The sequence below is a fragment of the Oncorhynchus kisutch genome, linkage group LG24, assembly GCF_002021735.2.
Source record: "Oncorhynchus kisutch isolate 150728-3 linkage group LG24, Okis_V2, whole genome shotgun sequence".
In the NCBI taxonomy this organism is placed as follows: domain Eukaryota; kingdom Metazoa; phylum Chordata; class Actinopteri; order Salmoniformes; family Salmonidae; genus Oncorhynchus; species Oncorhynchus kisutch.
This window is the reverse complement of record NC_034197.2, coordinates 29841744-29858546: the sequence shown is the minus strand read 5'-3', so window position 1 is coordinate 29858546 and position 16803 is coordinate 29841744. Positions and strand designations below refer to the sequence as shown.

The 16803-nt window shown below is 42.3% G+C and overlaps 3 protein-coding genes across 3 annotated transcripts in view; 2 read left to right on the top strand and 1 right to left on the bottom strand.

The window, feature by feature from the left end:
* Positions 1-12: 12 nt before the first annotated feature.
* LOC109869345 (glucose-induced degradation protein 8-B homolog) lies at positions 13-2757 on the bottom strand. Its single transcript, XM_020459427.2, has 5 exons — positions 2636-2757; positions 1986-2114; positions 1686-1882; positions 1302-1499; positions 13-947 (listed from the first exon to the last, which is right to left on the bottom strand). Exons 2-5 carry the CDS (start codon positions 2104-2106, stop codon positions 774-776), a joined length of 690 nt encoding a protein of 229 aa, XP_020315016.1. The 5' UTR covers positions 2107-2114; positions 2636-2757; the 3' UTR covers positions 13-773.
* On the top strand, positions 2410-4306 carry LOC109869346 (40S ribosomal protein S23). Its single transcript, XM_020459428.2, has 4 exons — positions 2410-2810; positions 3520-3679; positions 3774-3894; positions 4122-4306. The coding sequence occupies exons 1-4, from the start codon at positions 2807-2809 to the stop codon at positions 4266-4268; spliced, it is 432 nt and encodes a 143-aa protein (XP_020315017.1). The 5' UTR covers positions 2410-2806; the 3' UTR covers positions 4269-4306.
* A 471-nt stretch (positions 4307-4777) lies between these two features.
* dnah12 (dynein, axonemal, heavy chain 12) overlaps positions 4778-16803 on the top strand; it is a 42075-nt gene continuing 30049 nt past the window's right edge. Inside the window, exons 1-25 of the mRNA XM_031803431.1 lie at positions 4778-4867; positions 5205-5413; positions 5598-5685; positions 5840-5866; positions 6048-6237; positions 7542-7611; positions 7764-7922; positions 8028-8223; positions 8315-8503; positions 8656-8809; positions 8932-9023; positions 9126-9304; positions 9394-9529; positions 9917-10042; positions 10171-10305; positions 10390-10583; positions 10686-10920; positions 11449-11634; positions 11773-11973; positions 12158-12352; positions 12458-12579; positions 12807-12942; positions 13049-13195; positions 13374-13493; positions 14650-14806. Coding sequence (XP_031659291.1) covers positions 5229-5413; positions 5598-5685; positions 5840-5866; positions 6048-6237; positions 7542-7611; positions 7764-7922; positions 8028-8223; positions 8315-8503; positions 8656-8809; positions 8932-9023; positions 9126-9304; positions 9394-9529; positions 9917-10042; positions 10171-10305; positions 10390-10583; positions 10686-10920; positions 11449-11634; positions 11773-11973; positions 12158-12352; positions 12458-12579; positions 12807-12942; positions 13049-13195; positions 13374-13493; positions 14650-14806 — 3619 coding nt within the window. The 5' untranslated portion in view covers positions 4778-4867; positions 5205-5228. The remainder of the gene's footprint in view (positions 4868-5204; positions 5414-5597; positions 5686-5839; positions 5867-6047; positions 6238-7541; positions 7612-7763; positions 7923-8027; positions 8224-8314; positions 8504-8655; positions 8810-8931; positions 9024-9125; positions 9305-9393; positions 9530-9916; positions 10043-10170; positions 10306-10389; positions 10584-10685; positions 10921-11448; positions 11635-11772; positions 11974-12157; positions 12353-12457; positions 12580-12806; positions 12943-13048; positions 13196-13373; positions 13494-14649; positions 14807-16803) is intronic.

Below are 16803 nucleotides of genomic sequence, written 5' to 3'. Positions count from 1 at the left end.
AACCTAAGCATATCAAGTGTTCCAAAATAGTATTTTATTCCATAATGTAAATAATCCAGTTGCAAAACTGTCAACATGAACTAAATGTATGTCTCTGTATGTATTCACATTATTATCTTGTTGGTTCAAGATAACACAGGATGAAAGCTAAGGTTGCAACAAAACCCTGACAACATTACAGGGTACTGGCAGCTTAGAAGCATTCCATCAGTACCCAGCTTTGGCCCCTACACTAGAATTAATGAGAAACTGAAATGTGCATGTTTTTGGTTGTTGAGAAAAACAAAATGTACTGTAATTGAGACAGCGGACCACAGCAATGGGAACCAATTGTTCTACCCCAACCTCATTAATTTCTGTTTTATAGGTTAACACTTTATAGTCCCAAGAGCCTAATTTAGGCTTTAACACACCATCCAAATGCAAAGATGGCTAACTTTCCCTGCCCATAGACAGAAAAAAAATAGTGTAACTGTGAAATCTGCAAAAAGGAAATGTTCATATACAACTATCTATGGCAGACATGAAACAAAAGTCTTATCATTTTACTTCATTAAAATACAAGGGTTTATATTTCAGATATTGAAGTTTCAGGCAGCAAGTCACTAAAATACAAACTGGATAGTTTGTACAGTCCATGTTATCAAAGTCTCCCAAAAAGCAACCCACACAAAGAAAGAAAACATATTGTTTCAGTCAGTCTCTGTCAGAGTATAAATAGGTAGGAGGGGAGTCCAATTAGTTTCCACCAGCATACACAGCCTGGTGTCCTCTCACTTTGGGTCCTCGATCGTGCCCTTGCTGAGGTCTGTCATTTTGGGGTACTTGACTTTCTTTTGGTCAAGTTCATTCTGAGCCCACAGGAGCAGTTTGAGGAGCTTGGCCAGTTTGGGCGTTGACTCTCTGTTTTCGTAGTCCAGCACAGACTGGTTCACTTCACTCCACACCTTCAGGAAGCACACAGTGGACAGGAGGTATATTAAATCAGCATCAGTTATTGGTCAAAAGTTATGGCTAGAAGGGATACAGCTTTTGTCAAATGTTGAATTTTTGTGCATTTTAGCTAACCCTAACTCTTTTCCTAACCTTAACTTAATTCTTCTAACCTGCTACATTAATTATCCTAACCTGCAGAATAAATTCTTCTAAGCTACTACGAAAAGTCAAATCTGACAAAACCACTATCCCATCTAGTCAAAACCAAAGTTTGTGTACTGACAAAATACTGAAATAGTAGTAGAAACTTGCAATATGCACGTTATTATCTATTTCTGGATTATGATAAGTGAGAATAAACACACCTTCTGCCTCTGCATTGTGTTGAGGAGGTCTCCGAAGGGTGACTCCTCAGGGTTGTCGAAAGCAAGCAGGGCCAAGGTTCTCTCCATCTCTGTCAGACACTCTCTACTCTCCTCCCCCTGCTCTGCCAGCTGGGACTGAGCAAACTCTAGTGCTGCCTCAGTCTCCCTCAGACGGATCAGCTCAATCAGGTGCTGCTGCTGCAGAGGGTAAGAGCAGTATACAGGGACGGTCAGGGGAGGAAAAGGAATATGGACAAAAAACAGTGGAGGGAATAAGGAGACAAAAAGGATAGAGAGAGGAACAGATGGCAATGAATGAAGAAAACGGCAAACAAAATAAGACTGAGAGAAGAATTATAACGGGAGAGGCAATCTGCTTTTTACCTGTAGGTGAAAGTACAGGTAGCGGTTAGTGTCAAGCAGTTCTGGGTGCATGCTGTTGATGAGTGCGATGGCCTCCTGTATCTGTCCCTTCAGGATCATCTCTCGGATCTTTATCCTCTCGTCCAGAGAATCCAGGTCCACACTGGGCTCAATCCCAGACTCCATACGGAACTTCTCAGCTGCCTCCTTAAACCCCTCTGTTCAAACCAAAGATATACAATTCTCTGTTTAGATCAGGAAAATTAACATCTACCTGTTACCAGGTTTTTCATTGTATGTCTGTGCGTATGGTTACTATACCTGTCACCAAGTAGTTCATGATGAGCCTGTTCATGTCGGCCCTCTGAATGTGGACATTGTTGAGCTTCTCCATCCACTCTTCTCTTGTTATGTCCTCCGGCTTTTCACTATAACTCATCATGAATTGTTCTACAAAAAACATGCCCACCCCATCATTGCCATGTTCATTGTAATTTGGCTAAAACTAAGGCTGAATGTTGAACACTGCAGTTAACTACTATGGATTGAAATAGTGCATGTGTCAGCTGTACAGTACACTTAATTATTATAGGTTCAACATGCCTTATCATATAGCACATGAAAGCATTGTTAGAAAATGTAGAATAACGACCATGCTGTAAAATTGTATGAGATTGGCATGGACGTCATCTTAACGCCAATAAAGTATTCGTAAATAACGTAGGGGAAAGCTAAGTGAGTGTCATTTGGTATAAGCCGGAAGCTCAATAACGTTACTGCGGCCTTCGATGAAAACCACAACATTGAAGCCTAAACTCAGCCGCTATCAAGCAAAACAACGCCATCTATTTGCCCTCACAGAATTTGTACAATATATAAATATGTACAGGGTCAGTTTAGTAACGTGAATATCTATTCGTATGAGTCAACTGTATTTTGGAAAAGCAAATATATTATTCTAAATACTGTACCTGATATTTTGCTGCTACTATTCAGCGGTAGCAATCAAGAGCGTCACACAGGAAAACTCACGGGATTTCATTGATTCCCCCAAAATGATTGGTTAGAGACTGTGATGACGCCTGGGTCATGTGGGAAGAATCGTGCGTGCGGCTTTTTTTCAGTACCCGGACACTGAAGCAATGGGTGAGTCCCCAATATTCACATTGAAATAATACGTTTATTTGGTTGATCTAACACACAAAAACTGTCTTGACAGTAGTCACAGTATGATATTATGTCATCACACCATGTAGAAATGATTGTCGTGTATTATACATACGAAAAGTCGGCAGCACCAGCCACATGTAGCTAGCTGCCACATGTGAGAAAGACATTTCTGAATGGAAAAATGGATATCTAGTGGGTTAGAGATGTCAACTAGCTAGCTACCTTAACAAAACTCCCCTTCAATGTCCATGTAGGATACATCATGTTGTAAGGTGTTCGTTGGCTTATCTGGCCTCTTCTTGGCAGCTGCTTACCCTTCTCGTCTCTGCGATGCTGTGCGCACGCCAGATAATGATGCAGTCCTTACATTCACAGACCACTAGATATTCCCGTCCTTACTTATTGTACATGGTTCAAATGTTTACTTGTGGTGTATTATATTGATACAAGCACCTGCTATCTTTAAACTCAATCCGATTGTTTTCTTCTAGCCACATAGCCATGAAATCCATAACCATTCTAGTCACTACCTACCACTGCTGTTCAACATAACCAATTCCCACATTGGCGCTGACATGACCTGTAGAAGAAGCATGCATTGATCATTGTATTAGCTGTCAGTCAGTCTAGGGCAGTCATTTGGCCTAATCCTTCATACTGTCCATTTTGCCTCTCCTTTCTCCAGGCAAGTGCCGGGGTCTGCGTACAGCCAGGAAACTGCGTAACCATCGCAGGGAGCAGAGATGGCATGACAAGCAGTATAAGAAGGCTCACCTGGGCACTGCCCTGAAGGCCAACCCATTCGGAGGGGCATCTCATGCCAAAGGCATTGTGCTTGAGAAAGTGTAAGACAACACTGTAATTTAGCCTATTACTTCATACTGTATGTTTTGGCCTCCACAATTTAGCTAGCTCAAAAACATCTCTCCTTCTGTCTAGGGGTGTTGAAGCTAAGCAGCCCAACTCTGCCATCAGGAAGTGTGTCAGGGTGCAACTCATCAAAAATGGCAAGAAGATCACAGCTTTCGTCCCCAATGATGGCTGTTTGAACTTCATTGAGGTAAGAAGTTATTTTCTATTTCTCATCACAGCTCTCTATTTCACATTACTCATTAAAGGTACATTTTATTTACTCAAGATCCTCCATATATACTTTGGATTTTTTTTTAATTATAAATTGGCCATCTGATCTTTGGATTCTGTCCTTTGGACTACCTGCACATAATTGTTAAATGTCAGGCATTTCATCATAACCACTGTTTTCAAATCCTCTTCCTCTCCCATCAGGAAAACGATGAGGTGTTGGTGGCAGGATTTGGTCGGAAGGGGCACGCCGTTGGTGATATTCCTGGTGTCCGCTTCAAGGTGGTCAAAGTAGCTAATGTCTCACTACTGGCCCTTTACAAAGGCAAGAAAGAAAGACCTCGATCATAGAATGTATACACTCAAACAATAAAAAGTGTAAAATAATTTTTGATTTGTCTGTCCATTTTTCTAGGTGTTTCGGGATATTTTAACAATTTTAAAAATGATATTCCTTAGACTTGAATATTTTCTTTAGGCTTTGTAGTTTTGCATTAAATTGAGTAGACACACGTATAAAGGCAGCTGAACTGGATAGACACTAGTTGCTTGGTTAAAGTTGTGACTTTTTTTATTGAACCTTTATTTTATCAGAGTCATAATGAGACCAAGGTATTTTACAGATGAGCCCAGAATTACAGAAATGCACACATCAAAAAGAAAATAGTCATACCAAACAAACACATGGTGGGATAATGGTATTGTTGCAAAGTATTCTTTATGCACCTAAATGCATAAACATGCATAAATTGAAATGCATGGTAGATAATGCCACACATTGAGAAAATGTGCATTCTGCAATCAGCAGCAGTGTGCTGTGCCTCCAGCAGGGGTATCCATATGGTTGTTTACAGTTTCTATAGCAACAGACTTGTTTTTCCTCCACTTTCAAGCAACTGAATTCTGCATAGACAGGAGTTACAAACAAGTATTAACAAAAGAGAGCAGGGGTAAGTTATACACATTGCATGCAAACCTTGCAACTTTTTTTTACATTTCACTTGAAATAAACTCTCGACTATAGTTATGAATGTACATTTAATGAATAACTCATAGATACTTCAAACTAGCATGGCTAGCTAGCCACACCAACGATTTTAACTTCGAAGGCACACTGTTAACATTAGCATAAGCAAGCAAGGCAAGTGCTTATTGATTTAATAAATTACTTTAGACTTTAAAAAAATATAAACAATTATGGCAGAGGAAATGCATTGGCTGTGTTTGCAACTAAAATGCATTGTTAACTGATGGTTCAACAGGCTAAGGATTTTGCAATGTTGTTAGTGTCTTCCTTCAGTAGTCCCTGAGATGCCTTCCTCCGCAGGGGTGTTCAAGCCACCCATGGGAGATGGCCTGAACCAGTACTCTGTCCTGCCACCCATCCCAAGCACACATTTGCAGGAGGGGGCTGCAGAGGACGAGATGACTGTGCAGAAGAAGCTGCTGAGGCACAGGAGAAGTAAACAGCAGCAACAGCAGTTGCATAAGATCCTGTATGTCCCTTGAACTTTTTGTTATGAAATGTCAAGTCATACATTCACTTAACTGGTATAGTACTGAGATATTTAGGATGACAATACACATGATGATTGTCATCCCCTGTTTCAATTACATTGAGTCAACTGCTCGTCGTTTTTGGTTGCTGTAGTATTCACATTGTGCTCTTTACTCTTGTAGGGTTGCTAGTGCAATGCAGGCATACAAGAACGCTAAGGATTTAAGACCAGTGGCTCCCACGTCCCCTGAGCCAGAGTTCCCCCCTTCTGTGAGATATAATGCTTTCTTATTGAGTTTCTCAGGCGGATCTCTGTTGTCTCTGTTATGCTAATGCATGTCAATTTACTGCATACATTTTGAGTTTGGCTGCAGGTAATTCTCGTGTCAGAATTTCTCAAAGTTGTCACCTTTTTATTTCACAGATGAGCAGTGAAGACCGAAGGCGTAGAGTAAGTTGGCTGCTTTTTGTTTTGTTAAGTCCCTTCTGGTCTCTGACAATTGTGTCTTTTTGTTTTGTTTTTGTGAGATGCCAACAAAATACTATATTCCTAGTTATTTGTGTTCAAAATGATAAGTATCAACCTATTTTCCTATTTCCGCACTGTCGCTCCATTGTGGCCACACCTGCAGTTAAACTACATGTTCCTGAAGGAGTGTGTGGAGGGCAGTCCTGTGGTGCCCATCCAGCAGCAGTGGCTAGATGCCATGCTGACCCGCATTCCTCCCCAGCTGCGTGTGGGCCCTGGGAGAGACGAGCTGCTGCAGGAGCTATGTAGGGAGGTCAGCGAAAATTTCCTCAGTGGGATGGTCAAACACACAGGTGCGTGTATTCATGTCTATCTCCACAATTATATACTACTTCCAAATACAGATTTTTTTTAAACCACATTGTGGATCACTCTAATTGAGTTTTAAGACACTAAAAGACAATCATTGTCAAACATGGTACAGGCGTAATCTATGTTACATTACATCATCTATACATACACATGTATGCATAAACCCCCCCCCCCAAAAAAAAACAGTATAATAAAGGGACAGGTAGACACTTATAAAGAAACATCTCAGTTGAAAGATAAGGTTGCAGGCTTTGCCGCAGGCATTTACTATGTTACCTGATAAAAGTTGACACAATTTATTATTTTCATCCAGACTGTTAAAATGATAATTTTGTCTGGAAAGCTGACATAACATATCATCCTTAATGTCACTGTATAGCCCACAGTAAAGCAAGACATGAACTTCTGTTTCAATGGAACCATGGTTACAAAAAGTACATACTGTACACATTTATCTAAGGGAGTGTTTGTGTCTCAATATTGAGAGGGGCCACACTCCACATCTACATTTTGCAAAAGAGCTTTGATATTGGAATTGCAGGCAATTAGCTTTATAACTGCAAAAATGTATTTCCACTCAATGGCAAAATGTGTAGAATTTCAGGAAATTTGCTTTAAAATAGCAAAGAATTCTCTCTGCCTCATGGAAAAATGTGTAGAACTGTAGAAAACGTGCATTAAAATGGCAACATCTTATCTACATCTTATCCATGACAAAATGTGTAGAATTGTAAGGACATTTACTTGAAAATGTAAATGTTTCTCTCTGCCGTCACAAGGGGGGGCACTAAAATGTTTTTCCGCTTGGTGAAGGGGCCCCCCTACCAAATCTCGCTTAAAGCCCCCAAAAGGCTAGAGCCGGCCCTGGGGTTGTGCCCTAAAGTTATTAAAAAGCAGTAGGTACGCAGTTTGTTCCTTTCGGGTTTGTTTATCAGTTGGTACCATTTTAGTTCATTGCTCTCTAAAAGTGTTGATTTAAAAGCATTTCGGTCATTTCTAGAATACACTCTGTATCAGTGAGCTGAGTCATATGGATGAAGATGAAAGAAGGCTTTGACATGAAAAACATTTCTTTGCAATTGCAAGATCACTAGCCCCCCAAAAATATGTTTACATTCATTTGGTGTGATCTCTGCCATTTTTCTACAAACACATAGCCACTGGTGAAGCCATAGAGTTTTGTAGACCATATCGCCTTGAATAGCAGCATTATATTATTTTGTTTTTAGCCTTATAATGTTGTAGATTGTGTCTCACATCAGTATTTACAATCTGTCCCCTTTAGTGAGTACTGTGCTCCAGAAACCACAGATGAAAGGGACAGTTCTGGCAAGACATAGAACTCCATCAGCAAAGTGAGTGTCTCAACAATACACACCCAGCATGTTCATAACTAATCAATACACCACAGAGACGGATTGGCATATTGTGGCAAATAATGTGCCATTTATTGATTGCATTTTTGATTAATCATATTTTGTCAATTATACTTCATATTTATTTTCAGGGCTCTCGATTTCTCCAGACCATGGCATGACAGCTTTGTGAGAAGTCGCAAGGAGATAAAGGAGAAATTACACATTCTTCATCCAGTGATGAGGATAATCCTGGACATCGGCTATGGTGCATTTTCACGTCTGCTATTGGTTGATCTTACTGACTGCAGGTAAAATTGTTCTATCACAACACCACAAGTATAAGAATAAACACCTGATTATCTTCAATTTCTGTCTTCACATATGTTGTTATTATTCTTTTGTGTTGTGGTAAGGTCCACGGGACCTGTAGCCTGCGAGAGCCTGAAGCACAAATTGGCAGTGGAGTGTGAGAGGATCGAGGAGCGCATCATGAACACCTGGTTTCCCAAGGTCATCCACCTGCTGACCAGCAAGGACATGCTGCAGGGGGTCAGAGCTGAGAAACTGGACTCTTTCTACAACTGTGTCTCCACACTTATCTCCAACCAGGTGAGAAGGTGAGGTTTTGATCAGTACTGGTGTTTTTAGGAGCAAGTTCAGCTTATCTTGATGTTCTGTTTTTGGTTGCGTTTTTCCACAGTTAAGATCCTTAGTGGAGAGAAGCGTGGAAGACTTTGTCAGCTTATTCGATCCGCTCAATGTCTACCAGTTGCCTCTCTTCCGCATGGATTTGACTTTTGATGATGAGAAGATGGAATTCTATCCCAGCTTCCAGGACCTTGAGGAATCTGTTTTAGAAATTCTGAACCTGATCACCAACACCATGCAGGTATGAATCTCACGAGTGTGTCAGGATATTCTTTGTCACACAAATGAATATGCTTCATAATCAGTTTGATTAAATACGTATTTGATCATAGTCCATATTTGGCTTTTCATCTTTTTGGTGACAAATCACTCCTATCTGATGTGGCTTCACAGAAAGTCCAGACGGTCCAGTCTTGGCTGGCTGAGGCCAACAGCTCTGTAATTGATGCAAGACTGGCGGACCATGTCCTGCTATGGGCTCAGACCACCATAAGGTCTGCCGTACGTAAGAACCTGGAGGAGCCTTATAAACACTTCCAGAACTATGGTGAGAAACTAACATTCTAATGTATATCAATTCAAGAGAATCGAATAGCCCAGCTACTTGGTTGAATGAAAGTGAATATTGTAAAGGTTTATCTGTCCTAAACCCTCGTTGCTTCTTTACAGTTGACAACTATGATTGGCTGGTCAATGGGACAGCGCAGGGTATAGTGGACAGGTTCGTTGAGGAGGAACACTCTTTTGATGATTATACTGAGGTAAGGGAGAGCAAGACAGTTCAGGTTTGATAGCTACACATTTTGTATCTGGAGTAGTATATGGTATGAATGTAATATGTGTGTCTGTGTCTTGTTCCACAGAAAGTGGAAGAGTTCTGTGTCCTGTCTAAAGAGATTGTCAGTCTGCCGGCGATAGCCCACTTTGCCATGGTGCGTCTGGACTGTGAGGAGCTGAAACAAGGGCTGGCCAAGACGGCTAAGACCTTTGCTCAGATACTCCTGGAGAAACTAATCACCAATCACAGAGAGCACAGTCTGCAGTAAGATCACAGATTGATCCACCATTTATAAATACAGTAAATAATTGTCATATTCAGTGCAAATCTTCCTCCTCTGTGCCTCTGCCAAGGATCTGCCAGGAGTTTGAGAACATCAAGGAGAAAGCCCTGAAGGTTCCTGAGACTACGGAGGACATGACTGACATGATAGCTTACATTGGTCATGCCAAGACAAAGGGCATTGAAGAGCTCAATGCCAAAATAATGGTAAGTAGCTGATAAACAAGGGCCTAATCCTGTCTTAATACTCGTGTAGTGCATAATTGGGAAAGGGAAATTTGCCCAACTGAATGCATTCAACTGAAATGTGTCTTCTGCATTTAACCCAACCCCTCTGAATCAGAGAGGTGTGTGGGGCTGCCTTAATCGACATCCATGTCTTCGTCGCCTGGGGAACAGTGGGTTAACTGCCTTGCTCGGGCAGAACAACAGATTTTTACCTTGTCAGCTCTGGGATTCAATCTAGCAACCTTCCGGTTACTAGGTCCAACGCTCTAACCACTAGGCTAATTGACTTGCAGTAACTACTGTGCAACTACTGTGTAACTGTGTGAGACTCATCATGAGCTTCTGTACCCTTTTATCGTCCGGCAGGAGACCCACCACAGACTGAACTACCTGTTGGACGTCCACATCTTTGACCCAGAAGACCTTGAGTTGAACTCTACAGTCCTCATCTGGCCACAAAAGATATACCCTGTGTTCGATCTCAATGATGAGGTAACATACTCCTTCATTCTGGATAAAGCAAAAACATTTTGCATGTCAGTGAAGGGGGTAATTAAGCCCTTCCACTACCATTATTGCTTTATGAAGAAAGAACAATCTTGTGCTGCGTCCTTCCCCAGGTGATGTTGAAGGCCAAGCAGAAAGGAGAGCAGGAGCTGCTGTGCCGTAGAGAGAGGCTGATGCTGGAGCTAGAGAAGCTAGGACGCAGAATGGAGGAGTTTGCAGAGTGCTCAGAGCTGGACATGATGCAGCAGGTAACAGCACAAGCGCTCTGGAATGTGTCTGTTAAGTTGATTAACATATCAGCCCATTTAGACTGATCTTTACCTTTTGATCAGTATGTGACTGATGTAAGGACAGTCCAGAAAAGGCTTCAGGATGCCGAGGAGGCCATCGACTTCATCAACAAAGAAGAGACTCTGTACAAATGGGACCTGTCGTCCTATCCCGTGGTGGAAGTCATCAAGGAGAGCATCGAGCCCTACCAGAAGCTCTTTGGCCTGGTGTTGAAGTGGCAGCGCACTGAGAAGAGGTCTGTGGGCTGTTTAGGTTGTTGTCATTCGCTCTATGTCATATCATCTGCCGTAGGTCCGAAAACAATGTATGGCTTCATGTCCCTGTCTGAAATGTTCAGGTGGATGGACGGCTCCTTCTTGGACCTGAATGGAGAGAGCATGGAGGTGGAGGTGGACGAGTTCTTCAGGGAGATATACAAGATGCTCAAGTTCTTCCAGCAGAAGCAGAAGAAGGCAGAGCAGATGGTGGGAGGAGGGGTGAAGAGGAGGCCCGGGGAGGAGGACCCGGGGAAGCAGGAGCGCCCCACTGCACTCATCTGTTCCACAGTCATGGAGCAGGTCAAGGACTTCAAGGTAACTACGTGGAAACAATTACCATGTGAGAACTTTTGTTTAGTGTTGGTCGGTTGTTTGTGGGGTTATAATGGATGTTTAAACTATAGACCAGTGGTTTTCAAAGTCGACATCACTGCAGTGGGGTCGCCAAAATTAAAACTACATTTTCTAGGAACAAAAATTAAGAGTATAGATTATTGTATGAGACAATGTACAAATGTTTTTGAGAATGATAATTTGAAGAAGGGAAAAAAATTTTCAGTAAATGTATTTATTGGTTTCTTTTCATTTTGATGAGATAAAAGTGCAATGAATTGAAGGTTATTTATTGATGTTAAAATGGAAATTTACAGATTTTTAAGGTTGTGTCATTAGATTTGGGGTGGTGTCGCAAGAAATTATTTGGCAAAAAATGAGGTCCCCAGAAATTCTGCCGGAAAATATTGTGTCCCTACTGAAAAAGTTTGAATACCACTGTTATAGACCATAGATATACTGTAGATGTATGACCTAATGACTTGACTTCTACTGCGTTTTTGTTCCCAGGAGCACATCCCCATGGTGTCCATTCTGTGTAACCCAGGTATCAGGGCTCGCCACTGGGTTCAGATATCTGACATTGTGGACTATGACCTCACACCTGACTCTGGCACCACCCTGCGGAAAGTGCTCAAGCAGAACCTCACCCCGTACCTCGAGCAGTTTGAGACCATCAGTGCTGCTGCCAGCAAGGTGGGAAAATGGGGATCATTTAATGAGAGAGACTTGTGTGACATGGGATAGCCCACAGCTAAGGATGCTCTGAACTGAAAAGCTCTAGTGTGAAAAGCCAACTTAAAGGGCTGATGAATATCTTCATTTCTCCGACAGGAATTCTCTCTGGAGAAGGCCATGCAGACCATGGTGGAGGTTTGGGATGGAGTCTCCTTCCACCACCACCCCTACAGGGAGTCTGGGGTGTCCATCCTCACCGCCGTGGATGAGATCCAGACCATGCTGGACGACCAGATTGTGAAGACCCAGACCATGAGGGGCTCACCCTTCATCAAGCCCTTCGAGAGTGAGATCAAGGTGGGCTTTATGTCAAAGCAACATTTATTGTCCTCCCTCTCTCTTTCTCACCCTGGATAAATGCTTCCTGTAGGTGCTCTTCCCCAAATCCTAACCTTAACCGTTATTGGAGAAAACGCTAAGCTGACCCCAGAACAGCATCCAGGGGCGATTTGATCCTACTCTGATCCTCTTTGTGTGTCAGGTGTGGGAGGAGCGTCTGATCCGTATCCAGGAGACCATAGACGAGTGGCTGAAGGTGCAGGCCCAGTGGCTCTATCTGGAGCCCATCTTCTCCTCCGAGGACATCATGCAACAGATGCCTGAGGAGGGGCGGCTCTTCCAGACCGTCGACAAGCACTGGAAGGAGGTCATGAGGCACTGCGTCAAGGACCCCAAGGTAGGACAGCTTTTAGGTGGACTCACAGGTGCCAGTATGGGGAGGATAAAGGTGTCTTTATAAGGGATGTCTTTGCGTGTACATAGCTATTTTGAATTTGTGCAGATATTGTCAGCGACCTCATTGCCTGGCCTGCTTGAACGACTCCAAGATTCCAACAACCTTCTGGATAAAATCATGAAGGGACTGAATGCCTACCTGGAGAAGAAACGACTCTTCTTCCCTCGGTAATGAAATGTACAGTGTTTTGAAATGTTTGTCTCTAGTTGTGCAAGAATTCAGATGTAATTCCTATCCCTCTCTCCCATTTCTTCACCTCCCTCCCATTCCTCCACCTCTCTCTCATTCCTCCACCTCTCTCCCATTCCTCCACCTCCCTCCCATTCCTCCACCTCTCTCCCATTCATCCACCTCTCTCCATTCCTCCATCTCCCTCCCATTCCTCCACCTCCAGCTTTTTCTTCCTGTCCAATGATGAGATGCTGGAGATTCTGTCAGAGACCAAGGACCCGTTGCGCGTGCAGCCCCATCTGAAGAAGTGCTTTGAGGGCATCGCCAAGCTGGACTTCCTCCCTAACCTGGACATCCAGGCAAGTAGATCAATCAGTGGTAGCAGATCATGTTAACTTAATTTACTAGAAAAGCAAGTGAAGTTTTTCTCCATCCATTTATCTATCCATCCACCCATCCCTCCAGGCCATGTACAGCAGTGAGGCGGAGCGTGTGCAGCTCATCCAACTGATCTCCACTTCAGAGGCACGGGGAGCCGTGGAGAAGTGGCTGGTGCAGGTGGAGGACATCATGCTGCGCTCCGTCAGGGACGTGGTTGCCCGCTCCAGAGTGGTGAGATTACTCCACCACTACCATATGAATATAAAGTATGGTATGATGGGACACAGTACAAAAGCATATAGTGTAATCGGACATTCTACTATTACCGTATACATGCTAGAAAACAATATGATGCCAAACTAAGATGTTCTTACCAAGAAAGATTACATCCTCCCTCCTGTGTATGTAGGCTTACGGTGAGACCCCTAGGAGTCAGTGGGTCAGGGAGTGGCCTGGCCAGGTGGTGCTCTGCACCTCTCAGATCTTCTGGACCCTGGAGGTCCATGAGGCCATCGGAGGAGGAGCTCAGGTAGGGGGACCAGAACACACATCACTGTCATCGCTACCATGATGACCGTTACCAAATATACAGTTGAAGTCGGAATTTTACATATACTTAGGTTGGAGTCATTGAAACTTGTTTCTAGTTATAATTTTGGTAAGTCGGTTAGGACACCTACTTTGTGCATGACACAAGTAATTTTTCCAACAATTGCTTACAGACAGATTATTTCACTTATAATTCACTGTATCACAATTCCAAGTTGACTGTGCCTTTAAACAGCTTGGAAAATTCCAGAAAATTATGTCATGGCTTTAGAAGCTTCTAATAGGCCAACTGACATCATTTGAGTCAATTGGAGGTGTACCTGTGGATGTATTTCAAGGCCTACCTTCACACTCAGTGCCTCTTTGCCTTACATCATGGGAAAATCAAAAGAAATCAGCCAAGACCTCAGAAAAAATATTGTCGACCTCCACAAGTCTGGTTCATCCTTGGGAGCAATTTCCAAATGCCTGAAGGTACCACATTCATCTGTACAAACAATAATACGCAAGTATAAACACCATGGGACAACATAGCCATCATACCGCTCAGGAAGGAGACGCGTTCTGTCTCCCAGAGATGAACGTACTTTGGTGCGAAAAGTACATATCAATCCCAGAACAACAGCAAAGGACCTTGTGAAGATGTTGGTGTAAACAGGTACAAAAGTATCTATATCCACAGTAAAACAAGTCCTATATTGACATAACCTGAAACGGACGAAGCAACTGCTCCAAAACCACCATAAAAAAGCCAGACTACGGTTTGCAACTGCACATGGGGACAAAAATTGTACTTTTTGGAGAAATGTCCTCTGGTCTGATGAAACAAAAATAGAACTGTTTGGCCATAATGACCACTTATGTTTAGAGGAAAAATAGGGAGGCTTGCAAGCCGAAGAACATCATCCCAACCGTGAAGCAACCGTGAAGCAAGGGGGTGGCAGCATCATGTTGTGGGGTTGCTTTGCTGCAGGAGTGATGACTGGAAGTGACTTGAAGTCTATGGAATGCAACCTAATGCCTACCCCCCCGCTACCCTTGCCTTCACTGCTGAAAAAAATCCTAGGGAAACACTGCCACTTAGTTGAGGAGATTTGTATGATAGTCAACACACTAAGAAAGGCATTTCTCTTTAGGGTCTGAATAAATACTACCAGCAGTTACAGAGCCAGCTGAAGGACATAGTGGAGCTGGTGAGAGGCAAGCTGCCCAAGCAGACTCGCACCACGCTAGGGGCTCTGGTCACCATCGATGTCCACGCCAGGGATGTGGTGATGGACCTGATAGACAAAGGTAATGTTCAGTAGGCTTTAGTAAATTGTTATATGGTACAGTGCTGTTCTAATATACACCAAGAAAGGAAATGGAATTGATATCAGATATGTACAGTGCGGTGTCCCTCAGAGCAGTTGCCTTAGGCCGTTACTTTTATCATTGTTTTTACACAAAGCTAGAATGACTATGTATGCGTGTGATTCCACACTCTACATGTCAGCACACAAAGCCAGAGAGCTCACTGGAATTCTAAATAAGGTGTTACAGTCAGTGTCAGAATGGGTGATTATTAATAAATGGCTCTTAAATACAACATCTAAAAGCATTGTATTTGGTTCCAAACATTCTCTAAAACCTGAACCTCTAGTTGGTTCATGAAAGGTGTGACCATTGAGCATGTTGAGGAAGCGAAGTTGTTGTGAAGATTTTGTTCTGCGTTTTTGTCACAAAAATCAACTGTACTAGCTGTTCAGGCTCTGGTCTTTCCCATCTTGATTAGTGTCTGGTAATAAGGTGCAGCAAATCCCCTATTCGGACGGGATTAGTTTTACTTTTACTTGGGGAGGTCGGGTAATGTAATTATGTGCAAGAGCACAAACCACCAAAACATTTTACTCCCATCTGAATCTGCCGTGTCAGTCATTTTTACATGGCAGGAGAGTAACAATTCCAGCCAGAATAACCTACTGTTTTTTGCAGACTCCTCTGATAATACTAGTCCTGTGCTAATCGAAATCCCTGTGTTTTGAGAGAAATGTCTTGAGTTTGACAGGTGTTGCTCGCGGTTTGAGCAAGAAAACAATAAGTGATTCGATAAATTTAACAAAGTGCTACGCATAGCCTATGTATGAAGGGCCTCCATGTATCAACTTTCACAGTGAATGCTTTTGTTTATACGTTTTGTGTGAATTACTTGAACATCGCCAAATGCATCATTAAAAAATATTGCGACTATTTAATGTAACCCTTGCTGTTAATAGATCACAAAGCAGCATATAACTGAGCTAATTGATTGGAAATGACAAATTCACTTTCTCATCCATAGCCTAAAAACGCATATCAAGTGCATGTGAGCTGTTTAGTTCGCATCTGAAGGCTGGGGGGCATTTAGGACGTCTTCTACTGCAGATCGCTAAAATATCCTCATTATTATGATCACACTTCTTCAATTCAAATATTATGACAACACTACAGTATACCAAAGATCGTTTGGTATGGTTTAGAAACTTGGGAACCAAGCTCGAGTTATCAGTGTAGTCTCTAATCGCCTGAACTTGTTGAAATACAGTATCTTCACGCAATTTATAGAAAATTTCAAAACGCCAAGCCCAAGTCCAAAACGAATTCACGGCAACACACAGTTTTATACAGAGTCATGATCGTATGAAACTCCCTTCCATCTCCAATTACTCAAGCAAACAACTAAATTACCTTTACAAAATTAATTAAACAACAACTCATGAAACGTTGGGGACTGTGAGACGGCACACACAGACACTCTAACACATATATATTTTTGTTGTATTGTTCGTTTCATTGTATTTTAAATGTGTGACTGTCTATCAGTGTTTTGTTACTTGTCATGTTTTGTGTTTTTTGTTGACCCCAGGAAGAGTAGCTGCTTCTTCTGCTAAAGCTAATGGGGATCCAAATAAATAAACAAATATGATGTCATATTTTCCTTAGGGCTGTGAAGACAGATACCAATATCGCAATATTTTTTCCATGGCAAATTTTTTTATTGCGAAGCAGACCAAACTCTTTGGTCCTTCAAAAACCTGCTGTATGTAAACATTTGTGTGATATAGCTTGGAAAATAAACAAATGTGACTAGATGACAATGTTTGTTTTCAACATTAGGGCTGTTTCCAACATTAGGTCTGTTTCCAACATTAGGTCTGTTTCCAACATTAGGTCTGTTTCCAACATTAGGGCTGTTTTCAACATTAGGGCTGTTATCAACATTAGGGCTGTTATCAACATTAGGGCTGTTTTCAACATTAGGGCTGTTTCCA

Coding starts and splice junctions, on each gene's coding strand:
- LOC109869345 (XM_020459427.2), bottom strand. CDS start 2,106: ATGATGAGTTATAGTGAAAAGCCGGAGGACATAACAAGAGAAGAGTGG. Junction 1,883..1,985: donor CATGAACTACTTGGTGACAG/GTATAGTAACCA, acceptor TGGTTTGAACAG/AGGGGTTTAAGGAGGCAGCT. Junction 948..1,301: donor ACACAATGCAGAGGCAGAAG/GTGTGTTTATTC, acceptor TGCTTCCTGAAG/GTGTGGAGTGAAGTGAACCA.
- LOC109869346 (XM_020459428.2), top strand. Junction 3,680..3,773: donor GGCATTGTGCTTGAGAAAGT/GTAAGACAACAC, acceptor CCTTCTGTCTAG/GGGTGTTGAAGCTAAGCAGC. Junction 3,895..4,121: donor GCTGTTTGAACTTCATTGAG/GTAAGAAGTTAT, acceptor CTCTCCCATCAG/GAAAACGATGAGGTGTTGGT.